The 17554-nt window shown below is 55.8% G+C and overlaps 2 protein-coding genes across 2 annotated transcripts; both read right to left on the bottom strand.

The window, feature by feature from the left end:
- Positions 1 to 165: 165 nt before the first annotated feature.
- On the bottom strand, positions 166 to 8317 carry GLI1 (GLI family zinc finger 1). Its single transcript, XM_040233051.1, has 12 exons — positions 7620 to 8317; positions 7100 to 7248; positions 6798 to 6890; positions 6337 to 6532; positions 5938 to 6082; positions 5513 to 5602; positions 5286 to 5423; positions 4822 to 4971; positions 3916 to 4080; positions 3193 to 3423; positions 2398 to 2665; positions 166 to 2089 (listed from the first exon to the last, which is right to left on the bottom strand). The coding sequence occupies exons 2-12, from the start codon at positions 7197 to 7199 to the stop codon at positions 348 to 350; spliced, it is 3318 nt and encodes a 1105-aa protein (XP_040088985.1). The 5' UTR covers positions 7200 to 7248; positions 7620 to 8317; the 3' UTR covers positions 166 to 347.
- A 3914-nt stretch (positions 8318 to 12231) lies between these two features.
- INHBE (inhibin subunit beta E) lies at positions 12232 to 14613 on the bottom strand. Its single transcript, XM_040233050.1, has 2 exons — positions 13989 to 14613; positions 12232 to 13738 (listed from the first exon to the last, which is right to left on the bottom strand). The coding sequence occupies exons 1-2, from the start codon at positions 14284 to 14286 to the stop codon at positions 12990 to 12992; spliced, it is 1047 nt and encodes a 348-aa protein (XP_040088984.1). The 5' UTR covers positions 14287 to 14613; the 3' UTR covers positions 12232 to 12989.
- Positions 14614 to 17554: the final 2941 nt, after the last annotated feature.

Below are 17554 nucleotides of genomic sequence, written 5' to 3'. Positions count from 1 at the left end.
AGATGGCCGTCTCCACCTTTGTGAGTCTGAGCTGAGGGCCTGGGTTAGGATGAGGAAACTTCTCTAAAGAGGAGGGTGGCTGGATTAGCCCCTGCTTCTCTAGCTTCTGGCCATCACCCCTCCCCCAAGATAGTCACAGTATAAAGCAGGGCTCTTTCTGATGCAGTTCCTTTATTATCAGGAAACAGTGTCATTATCAAATTCCTCCCCAAATATATTTAGACTGTGTACAGCCCCAGCCCACCCCCCCATCCCTGGGGCATCCCAGGGGCCTATGGCTCCTCCTCCGGACTTCCTGGTGGGGATGGAAACCCCTCAGGAAATGTGGATCTGTGGTCCCACACTCCTTAAGCACTAGAATTGAGGAACTGTGTCTCCCCAGGCAGGGATCCCAGTAACACACTCATGTTGCCCACAGCCATGTTGGGGGGCCCAGAGGGAGGTGGGGTGTGTTCAGAGCTGTCCCTCTGATCATGAGAAGCGGGAGGACTCAGCCCCTGGGCCTCATCCAGAATAGCCACAAAGTCCAGCTGCGTGTTGTCAAGATCAAGAGAGTCCAGAGGGTTACATACCTGCCCTTCAGGAGGAGGGTACAAGGCAGGGCCCCCTCCCAGCCTGCCCACCTCAGGATGGCCACAGCTGGGGTTGGTGCCCCCTGCCTTGAGGGGCCCATAGCAAGCTGGTAGTGGGGGTAGAAGTCGGGGTGGTGCTGCTGCCCTATGGGAAGCTTTGTTGGCCCCTACTGCAAAATTTTCATGGCATGAAGGGGTAGGATAGGAGCCTGGCTTGTGATTGGGCATATTAGGTGCAAAGCCAGGTCCATATGTGGCCACTGGGGCCTTGGCAGGGCTTGAGCTGACCTGGGAACCCCCCAGAAACTTGGGACTCTGATAGAGAGGTTCTTGGACTGGGGGGTCTCCCCTGCCCCCACCCTCCCATAGCAGCTCCTGTTGAGACTGAACATAATTACACACAAGCTGCGCCTTGAGGTGTCCTGTAGAATGAGTGGGGGACTCGAAATCCAGGCCGGGCCTGGCTTCTGAAGGCAGATAATCAGGAGGTGGCTGGGTATAGGAACCTGACTGGGGGTACTGGGGAGGGGGAGGCTGTGGGTAGTGGGAGAACAGAGGCTGTGAGCGTGGAGGCCCTTCATTGGGGTGGGCATTGAGGCAGGGTGCCAGTCCTGTGGTGTCAGAACCCACGGGGCACCCCTGTTCTGGCTTCACTTGCACTTGTCCATAATGTTCAAGACGAGGACACTGGCTGTAGGCTCCAGCTGGAGCCTTGGGGCCTGAGTAGAGCCCAGAGTGGGACGGGAACTCACTCCATGTTTCTGGGGTTGGTTCAGAATAGGGAACCTGCGGGGTACAGGGGCTGGGGCCATAGTTGGTGGGTGGGCCAGGCCCAAGAGGCAGGGAGCCGGGCCCTCTAGCTCCATAAGGCTCAGCTGCTGCCGCCTCAGGCCCTCCATATCCCAGAGGATCGGCAGGTGGGAAGTCCATATAGGGGTTCAGACCACTGCCCATCATGGAGGTCCCAACCTCTGGCTCCTCCCGTAGCCCTCTGGTATCCATGGAGACATTCTCAGTGATGCTGGGGGGCTGTGGTGAGTAGACAGAGGTTGGGAGTTGGGGATCGAAGTTCTGTCCTCCTCCCACCACTGTAGGGGGGCTGTGGACACAGCCCAAACTCTTGAACCGCTGGACTCTGGCTGGGGCAGGGCGGTCAACAGACCGGGCTGGGTCACTGGCCCTCCGGGTGACCCCTACATTGGGGTTGTATCCTGGATACTCAGCTCGGCTTCTCCAGGGAGGTGCAGGAAGAGCCCCCGTCCGATCCAGGCTGGGTGCTGCAGTGGGAGGGGTACCACCTCCCCTGGCTGAAGCATATCTGGCCCGGAGCAGGTAGTGCTGGGCAGGCGTGAGGCCAGGCAGGGAGGATGCCCCATTCTCTGGTGGGGAACCAGGGGGGAAAGGGGAGGCAAGGGAAGAGCGGCGGCTGACAGTATAGGCTGAGCTGACACTGCTGGAGCTGCTGCTGCGGCGGTCAAGAGATACTGGGGGGCCCAGACGGCGAGAGCCAGGAGTGCCTGCAAGAAAAGACAGGCTGGCCAGGGAGCCCTCTGAATTTCACCCTGCCTCCCCCGAGGGGAAGCCTTGTCCTAGAATTCCAGGGAAGGCTCCTTAACTCTAGCCACTCAGTTCTCTCCCCTCCTTCTCCCATTCCCTTTCTGCTTCTGGGTCATCAGAGACTCAGGGTCTGAGAGATGGAAGAAAAGTATCTTGAGGAAAGGGGACCTTTTTATAATTGTACAGCAGCCCTGAAAGGTGAAGTCTTCCAGTCTCAGAGAAGGGCCAGATCTCAGCCCTGCAACCACGCCCCACACCCATCACTCACCCGTGTGGGTCAAACTGGGCAGTTTGAGGCCCCGGGGCCCCATTGGCCGGAACTGATGTAGCTGGTCCAGCCTGAGGTTCTCAAGGCGGCGAAGAGTAGACAGCCCAGTTCCCGCAAGACAAGGCCCCTCGTCCAAGCTGGACAGGTCCTCCGTGCTGCCCCCTGCATTTCCAGTCATTTCCACACCACTGTCTGTATTGGCCGCGCTGCCTGCTGGGGAGTGGTCACTGCTGCAAGACGACTGGGCCCCAGGGCTCGGCTGTGGCTTCTGTGGGGAAGAGGAGGGCTGAAGGTGGCGCCCATCCTCCTTCCCCACAGCTCCTTGAACTTGGTGAGTGACTAGAGCCTGTGTCCCAGTGACTGCTTACAGGTGTAGAGAGGGCTGATCAAGTGAAAGACACGGGTGAACTAGGGGAAAGTTCCTAGAAAAGAACCTAGACTACCTCAGCTCCAATTTGTGCTCTATAACCTTGGACAGTTTCTCTAAGTTTCTTCATCTGAAAATGACAAGAGTAAGTTCCCTTCTCATGAAGTTGTTTTGAGGCGTACCTGAAATTATACTGGTAGAAGGCCTAAAATAATACACTAATTTCTATATGAGCTTGTTGGACCCAGGCACTAATGAATTACAGTAAAATCTCTAGATTTGAGGTAGCCTAAGGAGCAACACTCGGATAAGGGACTGGGGACCAGCCACAGAAGAGAGATGAGCATAGAAGGAAATGGACCAGTTGGAAGGGGCTAGAAAGATGTCGGCAGGGCAGGCAGAGGTATGGAGGCAGGGCATTGCCTCACCATGGCACCCTCCGGCACAGTCAGTCTGTTCTCCTCCCTAATGGGGCCTCCATCCCGCTCCCTCTTGGGCTCCACTGAGGAAAGAGCCGGTGCCCGGGGCAGGGGGCCGTCTCCTCGGTGCCGCTTGGTCACGTGGGCATCAGGACCGTGTACTGTCTTGACATGTTTCCTGAGCGAGCTGGGATCTGTGTAGCGTTTGGTGCAGCCAGGGAGCTTACACACGTAGGGCTTCTGTTGAGTGGAGAGTGAAGACAGCAGGCAAAAGAATCAAATCGGGACAGTGCCAGGAAATGGGAAAAAGTGGTGGCATTAGGTGAAGACAAGGGGACTCAGGGAGGAACGCATAGCACCCAAGGAAGGAAGGAGAGAAGGGCCCTTGGAGTAAAGGATGAAAGGATCAAGGAGAAGATTAGGAAAACTGATAGGCCTGGGAAAGGGGAGGGGATGAACCCAGGGCTGTAAGGCCTCATAAATTCAGGGGTTGAAGGTACCCTAGTTAGAAGGGGTCTATTTTAGCTTCGCCCTTTGACTGGTTAGAGGTGGGGGAGGGATAGTAAGTGGAAATTCTTGGTTTCAGAAAGACTTTCTCCAGGTGAGTGATACAGGTGGAGGGGAACTCACCTCTGTGAAGTGGGTGCTGAGCTAAGGGGTTTCTTACGGGGGAAGCTCCCAGTAGGTGGCGTCTGTAAGTGGGGAGGAGGGTCTCCTGAGTGGGGCATTCACCTCATTGGAGTGGGTCCGATTCTGGTGCTTGGCTCGGTCACTGGCATTGCTGAAGGCTTTACTGCAGCCCTCGTGCTCACACATGTATGGCTTCTCACCAGTATGTGACCGCAGGTGCGTCTTCAGATTTTCCAGGCGTGAGTATGACTTCCGGCACCCCTCAAACTAGGGGATATGGGGTCAAAGGATGGCTCTCAGACAGAAGGACATGGAGATTAGCGGAACCCTGAATCTCAAAAGGGACATACATCAGAGAATATAACTCAAGCGTGGGACTTCCCTGGTGGTCCAGTGACTAAGACCCTGTGCTTCTGATGCAGGGGACTTGAGTTCAATCCCTGGTTGGGGAACTGAGATCCCACATGCTATGCAGTGCAGGGGAGGAGGGGGGAGATGGGAGAGTGCTGGGACTATAGAATTCCCAAAATTCAGGGACAAGGGTAGGCAAGAGCGGAGGGGACAGAAGTAGCTGGAGGCACTCTGCCTGCAGGGATGTGGAGATGAGGCAGCGAGCACTCTGGATCAAGTCAGAGCACATCTCCCTGCCTGGGGAGCCCAGACTGTGTTAAGATGGGGTCATCCTGGTGTGTGTCCTCAGTCCAGGGCTTCTCCATTAACCCAAGTTGTGAGCACAGTGCCTAGGTCCACTGTACTGTCTGGTGCCCACAAAAATGTTTTCTTTTAAAAAACAAGGGGGAAAAAAATTAGCTTTTAGGTCTAAGAAAGTGTTCTAACATGTAACATCAATATGTTCATCTTTATACCAATGCAGTCTATACAACACAATTTTTAAATGTTTGTTTGTGGAGGAAGGGACCTGTGATGGCAAAAGTCAGATTGGCCCCTGCCTTTGTGGGGAGCCTTGAGTTAGGAAGGGACCCTGAGCTTGGGGAGGGGGTGCCTCACCGTGCACTTATGTGGCTTCTCGCCCGTGTGTCTGCGCATGTGCACCACCAGCATGTACTGGGCTTTGAAGGGCCTCAGCTCCCTGGAGCAGCCGCCCCAATGGCACACGAACTCCTTCCGCTCTCCATGGATGTGCTCACTGTTGATGTGCTGAGGGAGAAGATGCAGAGGCTCTCCGAGGTTCCCTATGCCCCTGAGATCCAGAACAGACCTTCTCTTGACCTCCCCACCCCACCATATCCCTCCATGACTTCCTATCATGGGGAAAGAAAAGGCAGGAAGAAGACCAGAGCCCACATCTCCGTTCCTCCCCATTTCTAAACAAAGCTACAGCTCCTCTGAGTTTCTGCCTACCCACTGGGTATTCCATCTTTGACCCCCTGCCCTTAGCCTGACTCCACCATGTCCCACCCAGAATGTCCTACAGGCTCCAGCCAGCATTCCTGTTACCCCTCAGGGCTCACATGCACCAGCTGCTCCTGGGAGTCGAATTCCTGACTGCAGCCATCCCAGCGACAGTCAGTCTCATACACAGAGTCAGGCTCAGGCTTCTCTTCTCTCTCTAGGTCCTCCCGCCCATCTAGCATCCCCAGCAGTGGATCCTAGGGTAGGAGAGAAAACCCTAGCGTCACCTGGTGACAGCTTTTGTTTCGTTCAGGTTCCAGAGGTAAAGCTCCCTGCTCCCCATTACCTGTGTGTTTGTGGAGTTGGGACTGGACATATCACCTTCCAAGGGCTCCTCCGGGCACTTGTTAACCAGCACACCCAGCTCAGACTTCAGCTTTCCCAAAGGAAGGTGAGGATGACAAAGACAGAAGTGGGAGGAGGAAAAGGGACCCCAGCCAAGTCTTCCAGCCCTGAGTGTCCCACCCTAGCAGCTGCAACCCCTGAGTCTGACTTCCTCCTTAGCCTGCACTGGTAAATGGGGTGAGCGAAAGGGGATCTCACTTGGAAGAGACTGACTGAACCTCAGGGAGTCAACCCCCGGCACCCATACTCCTTTATTTTTCTGGCACTGAAAACTTTGAAATCCTCTATTCTTCTTTCGCCTTTCCTCTAAAAGAAAAAGCCCACCACCCATCCACCCTGAACTGAGGGAAATCAGGTGATTCTCACCTGGCAAGTTGGGAGGGGTCCCTGGGACTGAGGATGCGGCATCATCCCACCCTGCGTGGGGTCATGGGGACCACAGGGCTGGACCCCAAAAGAAGGCGAGGTCCCTTTCTGGTGGTTCATCTGGGGTGAGAATCCTAGAGATGGGCTGTGGAGGAGGAGGAGAGGCAATTATTTAGGACTGTCGTCTCAGAAAGCCTCAGGAGTTCCTGGGCTCTTTGGAAGGTTTCTGGAAGACACTATGAGAAACAGTGGAGACAGCCCAGGGAAAGTATTGAAGAGGACTTCCACACCTTTGAAACGATAAGGATTCAAAGAGGATCAGGTGGTTTGGAAGGCTTTGAGGCTTCTAATGGGGTTTGGCAGGGTCTTAGGGGCCTCTTAGCTAGAGGCTGTCTGCACCTCATGGTGCCGATGGAGAGGTGACCATAGGAACCCCCCGGAGATGCACAGCGTGAGTTGATGAAGGCCACGAGGGAGCTGGGTGAGGTGCGGATAACTGTCTGCAGGTCCAGGCTGGCGTCTGACAGAGGTGAGATGGAGAGTGCCCGCTTCTTGGTCAATTTGACTGCACTCCGGGGAGGAGGAAACAGTGGCGCTGGGGCAGGAAACAGGGGAGGTAGATAGGGTAAAGGAGTAGGCCCCTCATGCATCCAACCCATGAGGACTGACTCTCAGCAAAAAGAAACAACACTAGACTCTGCCCTGTTGACCTCATCTGTGACCTTCTGATCATGCTCTGACTCCTTAATCCCATCTCTAGGCATTTCCTTTTCCAAGGTAGATCCCCTGCCCTCCAACACTCTCCCTCAGGACAAATCCCAAAGGGGCAGAAAGGAAAGACAGGTTGCCCGAGGCCTCACCCTCTGCGCAGCTGTTGGCTTCTCTGGCTGGCCCATAACTGTGGGGGCCGGGCATGAGGGTGGCCTGATGGCAGAAGGGCAGGCCTGGCAGGCCTAGGAAAGAGATAGAGCTGGAATGGGGCATGGGAATGAAGGGCACATACAGTCCATCTTAAAACCCCAAGTAAGGCCCAGTCCCATATGGCATGGGACCTCAAATCTTTTTGTATATGGGAAACTGGAATGGGATAGAAGAGGGACCCCTGGGGCTGGGTGAGAGATCTGCCAGTAGTCAAAGTCCAGGGACTGGTGTATGTACTGACCTTCTGTCCCCATACTGGGGGCCCCCTGACTGGGGAGGGGCCGGAGACAACAGGGCTCGCCATAGCTACTGACTGGTGGTGGGGTCATCGAGTTGAACATGGTGTCTCAGAGGAGAGTGTGGGGGTCACTGCAGGAGGGGAAGGGAGACCTGCAAGTTACAAAGGCAGGAGGAAATATGGAAGGTCAGATAAGTCACTCAGGCCCAGAACCCTGGGCAGATTACCTCCAAGACATCTGCCATGGAAAATCAAGTTGAAACGAGCATCACTCAGCTAGGGGAGGTTACGGAGAGAAGTCCCATAGAGACAGAGGCAGTCTTGGAGATCTTTTTAGGAACTAGGGAGGAGCTCTGCCTGGATGGAGTGTGTGTGTGAGTGTGTGTGTGTTGGGGGAGTGTTGTGGACTAAAATTGTGACTAGGAGCTTCAAGTGCTTTTTATACCATGGGTCCTGTTTCTTCTGACCATGGCGCCAGCCTTCAGGGATGGGATGGGGGAACTCAGGAGGAGGAGTGACTGACCTCAAGCTCTGGGCTGGCTGATCAGCCTGAGCCCCTCTCCCTTTCCTTCATCTGTTGCTCGTGGACAGCCGGTCTACAACCTCTCCAGTGTCCAGCAGAGGGAGCCCTCGCCACAGCCCAGACTGGCTCACGGGGCCCGGAGGGAGCCTAGATGATCTGCCCTTTGCTCTGTAAGGCAGAAAACTCTGTGTGGAAGGGGAACAAGTTTCTGAGGAGAGCCTCCCAGGTCTGCTGGTGCAAAGGATGGAAGCTGGTGTTACTCAGGGGCGGTTTCAATCTGGGCGCTGACCTAACTCTTTTGGTTTGTTTTGGAGCAACAGGAAAGGAACTGTGAGGAAAAGCTTTGGGAGAATAAACACACACATTCGTGGGCGCACTCACACACAAGTCATCATCCGTTAGAGAGGAGAGAGGTAGTGAGGGAGAAGAGGGTGCCGCTGTCCACTTTTCTCCTCAGGCTCCAGATTTTGCTCCACCCCGGGTTTTCCGGTCTCCCGGGAATGAGGGTGGGGTGGGGCGGGGTAGGGTGGAGAACGACCGGGAGCGGGCCGGCCGGCGCGGTGGGTGATCCCGGGATGCTGGGATTTAGGGTGAGGGCGGGGTAAAATGGGGAGCGGAACCCGGACCCCAGGACCCAGCCGATCCCCGCAGCCTGAGCTGTACCCTTCCTAACTCTTCCTTTACTAGCGGAGATCCGGGTCCTGCAACCAAGACCTCCCAACTCGACCTTGGCATTACGTTGGTGGCGGGGGGTGGAGGGGGTGGGGTGGGCACAGCTGGCTGGCAGCTGGATGGGGGGACACTTCTCCCGCCTCCTTCCTCTATGACTCATCCAAGGAGGCGGGGGCTAGCAAACGACCCCCCAAATCTAAAGAGACTCCCCCAAACATGCCTACCCAGTCATCTTTCAGCCCCAATATCCAGCCACAAGGGAACCGAGATGGAAATGGGGCGATATCCCTCCTCACCCACGCGTGCCACAGCCCACCCACGTCTCCCCTTCACACTGGTGAAAGGAATATTTAGCTAACTTTTCCAGCTACAGAAAATGAAGGTTTTCGGCTGGAGCCCTGAATCATCTGTGTCTCCCAGTTTTCCAGAGTCCCCCCTTGCACCCCCGCTCCCCAACTCCCAGGAGTCGGCCCCGCCCCCTTCTCCCGGTCCCGCCTTCCCCGCCCCCGTGCCTCCTCGGCCCACCCAAGTCGCCGCCGCAGGCTCTGGCTGCAGACGGCTCCGCTTCCCCCGCCCGCCCCGGGAGCCTAGTCGAACGAGCCGCGGCGGAGTGGAGGGGGGGTTTGGATCGAGAGGCGGGACACATTCTTCCCTCCTCCCCTCAGTGTATCCAGAGAGTTGGCATTGGCGCCCGTGGCGGAGGAGGGGGGGGGACACTGTTAGAGAATGGGAGTCCCCTTGGTGGGTGGAAAAGAAGAATCCAGAAACTATACGGAGAGAAAGTGACTAGGGTAAATAAAATAAGGTGTGTCTGGGGAGGGGAGGGGCCAGGACACCTTAGGTTCCCGGGTATCCCCGCTGGCTTCCTAAGGGTTAACCCCTCCAGACCCCCGGGAACCCCCTAGTGACGTCAAGGGCGGGGTCTATACTCCCTGGTAGGGGATGCCTGGGAGATAATGGGGGGGAGGGTATCTCGACCCCGCCTCCAAGAAAAAAACCAACCTTGTGCTGGCCCTTACAAGTTCTCTCTGGGAAATTGTCCTGCCTTCTCCCTCTACTGGACCATAAGGGCCTATCCTATGAAGACCCCAGTTCTCCAGCGCTCTGAAACCTTGAGTCCCCAGTCTACGGGATTCCCTTTCCCTAATCCTGTCCCCAAAGCTAGGTGCCCAGGGCGGATTGTTTCGGGGTCACGGGGCCTGAAAGAGACTTCAGAGCGGGGAGCAAGGGCAGCCAGGGTGGTCTGAGCCAGAGGAGGGGCCTCAGTCCCCAGCTCCCGTTTGGGAAGGGGGGCCAACGGGGATGCACAGTCAGGCAGCGGCCAGTGGTCCCGCCCCGTCCCAGTAGGGGTCTCCTGGTGGTTGCCCTCAGCTGCCCTGGTGGTCCTGAGGTCAGAGGGTCAGGACAAGGTCTCCTCAGTTCCTCCTTAGCACCCTGCCTGCAGCCCTTGGGACCCAGGAGTCCACGTTCCTTGGAGAATCTTTCTCGGGCCTAAACTAGAGACTGACTGCCCCAGTCCCCTTCCGACCCCAGAAGACAATTCCTTTCCCTCAAAACACATGCACCAGCAAACACATCTGTCACAAGACAGGTCAGAGGTTCAAGCCCAGCCGCCCCCCAGTGGTCTTGTCGCCTCACACACCCCATCTAGGACTCTCTCCAGAGCTGTTCTGAAACACTGATGTCTTCCTGCCCAGTGCTCCTAGTCACACCTGGGGTTCGCTCTCTACCACGCAGACCTCCAGCTAACCGTCCTCCCAACTTCTTCATCCCAACCTCATTAAAATGAGATGTTTCTAATACATGGGAGAGGCGGAGACAGACAAAGAGATCCACGGTTGTCTGAGACAGAGACACACAGACTGTCAGAAGGAAAAAAGATAAGAGAAAGGGAGATACATTTGAAAAAAGTCTCCACACTTTCTAGTATCTTATCCCAGACTCTCCCACCTCTGTTTTGCCTCTGGTCTCCCCCTCGGCAGGGCAGAGTCCCTCGCAAGTAGAGCATCCCCTCAGGTCCCTTCCCCCACGGCTCCCAGGTGGTCCCCCGCCTGCCCCCCTTCTCACCTCCGTCTGGGCGCAGGGCTCGGGATGCACGGTCCAGAGCTGGAGTCTGGGCTGGGGGGTGTGCGGTGGGGAGGGGGGGCGGACAGGGCAACAGCAGCGCAGCCTCAGGGCCACCCCCACCCCCCCAACCTGGCCCCCAGCCCTCCCGCCGGCCCAGCCCGCCGGGCCGCGAGCCGGGACCACCCGTGAGAAGCGCAAACTTTTTTTTTCCCTTTTGCAAAAACTTTTTCTCGCTCTAGCCGCTGGCGCGCCGCCGCTCTTCCCGTTCGCCCCTCACCTCCCTCGTATGTCCCTCCCTCTTGCCGTTCCGGAGGATGAGGCGGGGTAGCTGGAAGCAAGAGAGGGGGGTGCCGGGCTTATTGCACCCCCAGGACCCCCAGGATCCTCCCCCTCCCTTGAGGGACCCTATACTGCCTACCCGCCCCCCCCCCCCGCCCCACCGCTGAACACGCTGCTGGTAGTGGGTAGTAAATCCCGGCCTGGATTCCTGGATGGGCTGCCCACCAAGAGGTCCTGAATCAGAGCCAGAAAAAACAAATTGAGAAATAGATTGGGGGGCGGAGAGAATGACCAAAAAACTCACCCGGGAAAAAGAATATTGGAAGTAGGGGTCGTCGACTTTAGTTGGTGCTAACTGAGCATTCCACAATCCTGTAGTTTTTCTGCCGGCCTCACCCTTTGGATCGAACATGAAGGGGTTGGGACAGAGTTCGGATGGAAACGAGATTGGGACAGAGTTGGGTTGGGAGCCCTAGGCGGAAGGTAAGGGGTCCAGGCAGTATAAAAGGGAGGAGTAGCGGCTGCGGCACTGGGTGTAGGGCAGAGTTTGTGTTCACAAAATTACTAAGGAACTCTGAAACGGAAGCTCTGTTCCCAGAGAACTGCTTTTCTTCACCTCGAAGTTCTGGAGGCTGGGGCCACCTCTGCACCTCTACGCTGCCTGCACTCTTGCTGCTCAGTAAAGCTGCCTGCTCCCTCTGCTGGTCCTTCTGGTACATGACACCTTCTCCGAGTCTGATTGGAGGCAGAAGAGAATGGGGGAAGCTTAGATCCCCCCACCAAAGCCCAGCTGGGAGCCCATGAAAGGGTTATATAGGCCCAAAGAAACAGAGGGGTACACTGGCAGAGGCTCCTACTTCAGAGTGGTGGTGTCTGATAGGGGATTGCCCTTTCTTTAGGATTTGTGTTGCCATGGTTACCGGATGCAGGGGAAGGGGCAGCTATTTTAGTCTCTCTGACTTTTCTTTAGGAAAAAGGGGAGAAGACACGGGTTGGGGGAAGGAGCCTCTTCCATCACCCCTCAGATAGACCTCCCACATCTTAGTTCTGCTTCCAAGAACCACCCCTCCTTGGGTTTGGAGGGTCAATTAGTTAACTCTTCAGTCTGAGGGTCAAGGGGAAAGGTGAAACTAGGGAGAGGTCTGAGGCCTGACAAATATATGTAGTAACTGTGGGAGGACAGATAAGGAGCCCTATTTTAACCTCCCTCCCCCACATGACTTTGACCCAGACACTAGTTAAACCCAGAGGGTCAGGCAAGATCAATGATGATTGGAGGAGGGACCATGCAATGTTCCTTCCAGTGGAGTTCTTTCAGAGTACACTGCTTTCTCCTCCCCATCCAAGACTCTAGATCAGCGATTCTTAATTTGCTTTCAATATCCCTTTGCACTCTTAAAAATTATTGAGATTTTGTTTATGTGTTTATATCAACTTACCATGCTAGACATTAAAACTGAAAAAAAAAAGTTGTAACCCAAGAATACACAAGCATACATCCCATTAACAAAGATGTCAGAAAGATGACATAATCACATGTCCTTGGCTTCTGGAAAACTCCACTCTAGACTATTGAGATGTTGAAAATGAAAAGGCAAGTACCATCTTAGTTTTATTGTGAAAATAGTTTTGACCATGTGAAAGGGTCTCAGGGACCTCCTGGGAGTTCCCAAGCCACACTCTGAGAACTGTTATTTTGGACCATCATCCCAGCCCTTCATGATTCACACTTGATGTTTTTTTCTTCATTTTTATTAGGAAAGTATAAACATTTGCCTCCCCAATGGGTCCTGTCCCAGAGAAAAAGCAGAAAACTTTTCAGGTTAGCACTGCTCTCTCTGGACTCCCATTTCTGGGGCTTTCCTAAACACCTCCCCTTAGCCCCTTGCCCAGGTCCCTGTTGAGCCTCCCTTCTAGCACTTCTACAGCCCCTACCCTTGGCCAGACTGTCTCCCCCATCCCAAGGCTGCTGGGCTCTTGGTTGCTCCTTCCTTCCCTTACTTGAGGACTTTCTCTTCTCTGGAGAGATTAAGTGATTTTTCTCTGCCCTTTCCTTCCCACACTCCCTCCCATCTTCTTGGACAGTTTAGGGTAGGAACTCACGCTTTCTGGATAGACTCCTTTACAGGACACACTTTCCCCATCTCCCCCACATATCAACCAGCCTGAAATGGGCCAGAGACTGGACAAAAAAGTGCCCATTTGGGTCTCAGAGGGGTCAATCCAGTCATATTGCCAGATGACCCATGGGATGGAGGTGTGGGTCAGGAACCTGATGCCTCCAGCCACAGAGGCCCTCTGCCTGGGGACCCCTAGGTTGATCTCTTCACTCCAGACCCCCAGGTCCTCTTGCTAGCTGCAGCCACAGGCCTCTACCACCATATCCGGCACATCTGTCTTGACCACGTTGCCATCACGATCAAGGTAGAGGAGAGAGAGAGGCCTTCGGGCAGTAGGGACACAGCAGGAAGTACCCAAGGGCCAAGGGTTGTTGGCCTTGAGGAGGCTGAAGACAGCGGAATGGAAGGAGGCGGCGATGCCGGGGCTGCCAGCCAGGTGGGGGGGACACTGGCCACTGCAGAAATTCAGCCGGTACCCCTCGGGTTGCAGGATCCAATCCCGCCATCCCAGCTCCTGGAAGTCTACATAATGGTCTCGCCTACAGCATAAGGGGGTCTCGGGCTCACAGCTGGGGGTCCTCCTCCTGGCCCGGCCTGCTCCAGGCCATTTGGGCCGGGTCTTAAGTTCCAGGAAGGGCCGCTGCTCTCCCGCTGAGTCCAGGAGCTGTGGGGCAACAGTGCGGTTGCCTTCTAGGGAACTGCAGTCCAGTCGGAGTTTCAAGACACCAGACTCCTCACGCTTCAAGCCGCTAGAGGGCAGAGTCAGGGCGTGCCAGCCCGGGGTTGTCAACTGGTGCTCAGCCAGAAAGACGCGGGACCCTCGGCCTCTCCTCCTGCTCCCCCATCGGAAAATCCTCAAGGAAAGAGGGCCGGGAAGGGTGGGGAGCATGTGCAGCCAGAGGCGAGCATGATACAGGTGATGGGACCGAGGAGTGGACAGGTGGAAGGTGAGCATGGAGCTGCAGGTGGCGGTGGAGGAGTCTGCCAGAAAGATGGAGAAGGGATTGGAGAATGTGAACGGAGATGATGCTGTCCCCTGAGACTCCCAAGAGCCCTGCCCGCCGCTCTCACCAGCTCCCACCTTCGGAAGAAGCAGGGACTGCGAGGCCAGTCCGGCTCCAGTTCCTCCTCTTCCTTCCAGACCCGGCTCCCTCTGCTCCTGCTATCATTGTCAAGTTTCCCTTCTGCCTCCCTGCCCTGTCAGCTCTCTGCCTGTCTCTCCTTCACCCACCTGTGAGGACTGCAAAGCTGATGACCTGCTCCCCATTCGCTGGAACCACTCTTCCCCGCTGCAGTCTCCGGAGGGCTCTGGTGAGCACAGCCTGGGGTGGAGGATGAGTCATCCGGGGACGACTGGTCAGCTGTAGTCCCTCGAGGATTTGCTGCTTGGCCAGCTTGAGGACCAGAGCTCGCTCTGCTTGGGGTGCCAGTGCGGGGCCCCCACAGGACGGACATGCAGACCCTGCCACCTGTGCCCACACCAGTGCCCACAGCAGCACCAGCTGGAACTGGACCTTGTGGAGGCCCATGGCCCTGGTGAACAGCCCAGGGTCAGGTCGGGGGCCTCGGAGGGCCGTTGCTCCTCCTGTGGAGTCTGGCTGCGTGGAGGCCAATGAGGAGGACACGGCGGCTGCAGCCACCAGTGCCACACCTACCCTTGGCCAAGGGTAGAGCCACCTGTCTTCCGTTGCCTGGAACTCAGGAAGGCAGACAGTGGATGGTCCAATGGGTAGCGATGTTCAGTGCAGTCTGCCAGTTCGACCCTCACAGCTCATGTCTGGCTACTGACCGGGGCCTCTCTGGAGCCAGCAGCCTAGGGCTCCCTCACCTAGTGGTCAGCAGGCAGACCTACCCTCTGAGCCCCAGGATTGGCCAGCTGTGCTGCCCATCAGGCCCCTGCCGTGGGTGGAGGTTCCCCCCTGGAGCTCAGGTTTCACCATCTGGCCCTGGTCACGGAGCTTGAGGTAGGGGTGGGGGGGTGGGCGGCGATGTGGACATGTATGATGCAAGAAGGAGGAGGATTTCACAGGCTCAATCCCCAAGGTCTGGGGCTCGGGGGAGGGAGCTCCATGTGAGCAAGGTGGGAAGGTCACTTCCCCCCATACCTCCAGTCTGTGTAGCTCCTGGCCTCCACTGTTGCAGCAGTTTCCATGAGGCAGCTGGGAGTCTCAGTGGTTATTTTTCTGGGCTAGAAGGAGAACTTGGTTCTTTTTTATTTCTAGCAATGGGGCTGGGACAAGGGTGAGAGGCTGGGGGGCTGGCAGTAGGAATGGAGTCCTCTTGCCCAGGCCAAGGTGGCAGTGTCATGGGGCACAGAAGTTACCTCCTGACCTTGCCTGTGCTGGCTGCCCAGAGTCCAGTTGGACCGGAGCACAACGTGGACGAGGGCTGGAGCCTGGGCGGGGGATGGCATGTCACTGTGATGTCTGGGGAAACCTGGAGAGGTGGGGGTGGTGGTGATGCAATATTACATCAGGGCAGAGTCCATCAAGGATGGCAGAAGGGCATGAGACTTGGAAGGGCCTGTCCCAGACACTGGTTCTCTTTCAGGGGACTCCAAGAGCTGCCTAGATTTGGGGTATCCTAGGAGTGGTGCCAGCCTTGGTTAATGGTGGTGGGACATTGAAGATTTATGGGCTTTTAAGAACAAAACATAGCCAATATAGCTACCTGAGTCCCAACCCCAGCCTTCCTTATCACACTCCTCACTGCCTTTAAATGGGAGGACCAAGGCCTTATGTCATCAGCCTTTCTCCTTATGCCCCAGTTTCTTCAAGAAGCTGGGAGGAAGTGAGTGTGTTTTGGGAAATGGGCCCCTATTCCAGTTTGTTAATCTCCCGGCTATTCATCCATTGGGGGCTCTCAAGATAGACGGCTAGATTCTGGCACAGGGGAAGAGAGGTGGCACTTTGGGGGCCGGGACTCAGTACCGCCAGTGTCCACCATGTGGCAGTGCTGAGCCGCTGGACAGCAGAGGGCTTAGCGCTGACCAGCTTCCCAGGGAAGGGGCTGCTCCGGGATGTGGAGAAATTCAGAGGGCTTGCTTCCCCACCTCTCCCTCTGTGGACCCTGCCTCTACGCCAAAAGAATGAGAAGCTGGTGCCTCAGCTCCCTCCGCTTGCCGCTGCCCGAAAGCCGAGGCTGTCATCAGGACCACATCACTGCTACCTTCAGTTCGGTTTTGGACCTCATCTCTGACATGTGGCAATGGAGGGCAGTGACGGGTGCCATGCTACAGCACCTGTGGTGGGGAGGGGGCCAATGAGACTTTTAGACCCTCTCTCCACCCTGCCTTTCTCCCTAGATCTTAAGTCATATTCAAGTCCCTCTGGCCAGGGCTCTCCCCAGCTGCCAGGGCCCTCTCTGTTGGTCAAGCTTGTGAGTGACAGCCCTCTCTACCTACTGGGGTCTGGACCCTAGAACTGCAAAGCTGAGGTTTCTGCCTGTGGCGCTGTCTCCGAGGGCTAACCTGTGGGTGAGCCTGAGTCAAGGGAGCATCCAGAAGTGACTGCAGGAGTCACCAACCCCATTCCTTCCCTGCCCTCTCTGTCAGGTGCCCCCAATTTCCAGCTCTTCTTACCCTCTTGCTGCTGTGCATGGCCTGCCCCTACCTCCCCAGTGACACTTACGTCAGAACCCAGCTATAAATATGCTCTTAGCATCTTAGTCACTTTTCCCAAGAAGTGCTCCCAGGTTATAAATACCCCAGCCATCTGCCTCACGGGCCCGCCCTACCACCAACCTGGCTGGGGGCTGGGGGGAGCGCCAGGCTTGAGAGTGGGTGAGGAAGCAGAAGGAGCCTGAGTGAGTATCTTGCCCGACAGAGAAAAGCCTGAGGAGCCTCGTGTCAGGGGCCAGGGAGCGCTGGAGGAAAAGGTTGGGAAGAGGACAATTCCACTGTTTCTTCTTTGTCAAAAGCAGAGCCAAAAAAAGAGAAGGAATAATACTGATTCCTGTTACATTTAGTTTATTTTAAAATTTGCTATTTTGTTCATCTTGGATATTTTTGCATTGATTTTTTTAAAATATTGCATTAAAATATTATTTATCTTGACTGATGGAATTTTTGACATCCCCTTAAAATTCTGTCTCCAAGGCAAGTACCTCACTTCATCTCACCTTAGTCTTGACCCTGGGGACTGAAGCTATAGTTGGAAGGAGGGTGGTTAGATTTGGGAGGAGGTGGATTTGGGGTGGGAGACAGTGGTGGAAGAGGGCAGCCAAGCACCAGAAGGCTTCCTTAGATTCTCTCCTTAGGTTAAGATCTCATAAAGTCAAAGGACAGGGAACTTCTGAGCGAGTAAGCATTTGCTCACGAAGCCCGCAGCTCAGATTTGCCTTTCTCCAGGAGGTCTTTCAGACTCTATCCTTTAGGGTGCCTTTTCCAGGGACCTCAGACCTGGATAGGAGGGGGTTATATGCTGAACAAACACAGACAGCACGTTTCCCAAAGGACACATGGGTTTTGCACAATCTCGGCCTTGGGTTGCAGACAATATCGACCCCATGGTTCAGGGCTGTCCAGCTAACAGGGGTGGGGGGGCGATGGTGGGGGAAGAGGGCAAAGTTCTGGAGAGGACCCAGTCTCAGAGCAAATGCCTCCCTCTCCTCTCCCCAGACTTTCCTTTTCTTCTCCCCATCCTACTCAAGTGGTCCTTGGCCAGTTCCATCTCCCAGACAGGACTCCTGGCTGGAGCCCTGAGGATCAGTGAAGGAAGGCTGCCTCGTCTCTGCCTCCCACCATGTGTGTGCCCACAGGTTGTCACCTACTTGCTGGTTGAACAGTGATCTGTCTCA

The sequence above is a fragment of the Oryx dammah genome, unplaced genomic scaffold, assembly GCF_014754425.2.
Source record: "Oryx dammah isolate SB20612 unplaced genomic scaffold, SCBI_Odam_1.1 HiC_scaffold_29, whole genome shotgun sequence".
Taxonomy (NCBI): domain Eukaryota; kingdom Metazoa; phylum Chordata; class Mammalia; order Artiodactyla; family Bovidae; genus Oryx; species Oryx dammah.
Note: the sequence above shows the minus strand (reverse complement) of the source record. Positions and strands in the feature narration are given on the sequence as shown.

Bases quoted from the DNA above. Each gene is read 5' to 3' on its own strand.
- GLI1 (XM_040233051.1), bottom strand. From the start codon at position 7,199: ATGTTCAACTCGATGACCCCACCACCAGTCAGTAGCTATGGCGAGCCC. The intron at 5,603-5,937 runs GTGAGAATCACC...CCTTTGGGAAAG, and splicing joins GACCCCTCCCAACTTGCCAG to CTGAAGTCTGAGCTGGGTGT. The intron at 4,081-4,821 runs GTGAGGCACCCC...CATATCCCCTAG, and splicing joins AGAAGCCACATAAGTGCACG to TTTGAGGGGTGCCGGAAGTC.
- INHBE (XM_040233050.1), bottom strand. From the start codon at position 14,286: ATGGGCCTCCACAAGGTCCAGTTCCAGCTGGTGCTGCTGTGGGCACTG. The intron at 13,739-13,988 runs GTGGGTGAAGGA...TCTTTCTGGCAG, and splicing joins CAGCTTTGCAGTCCTCACAG to ACTCCTCCACCGCCACCTGC.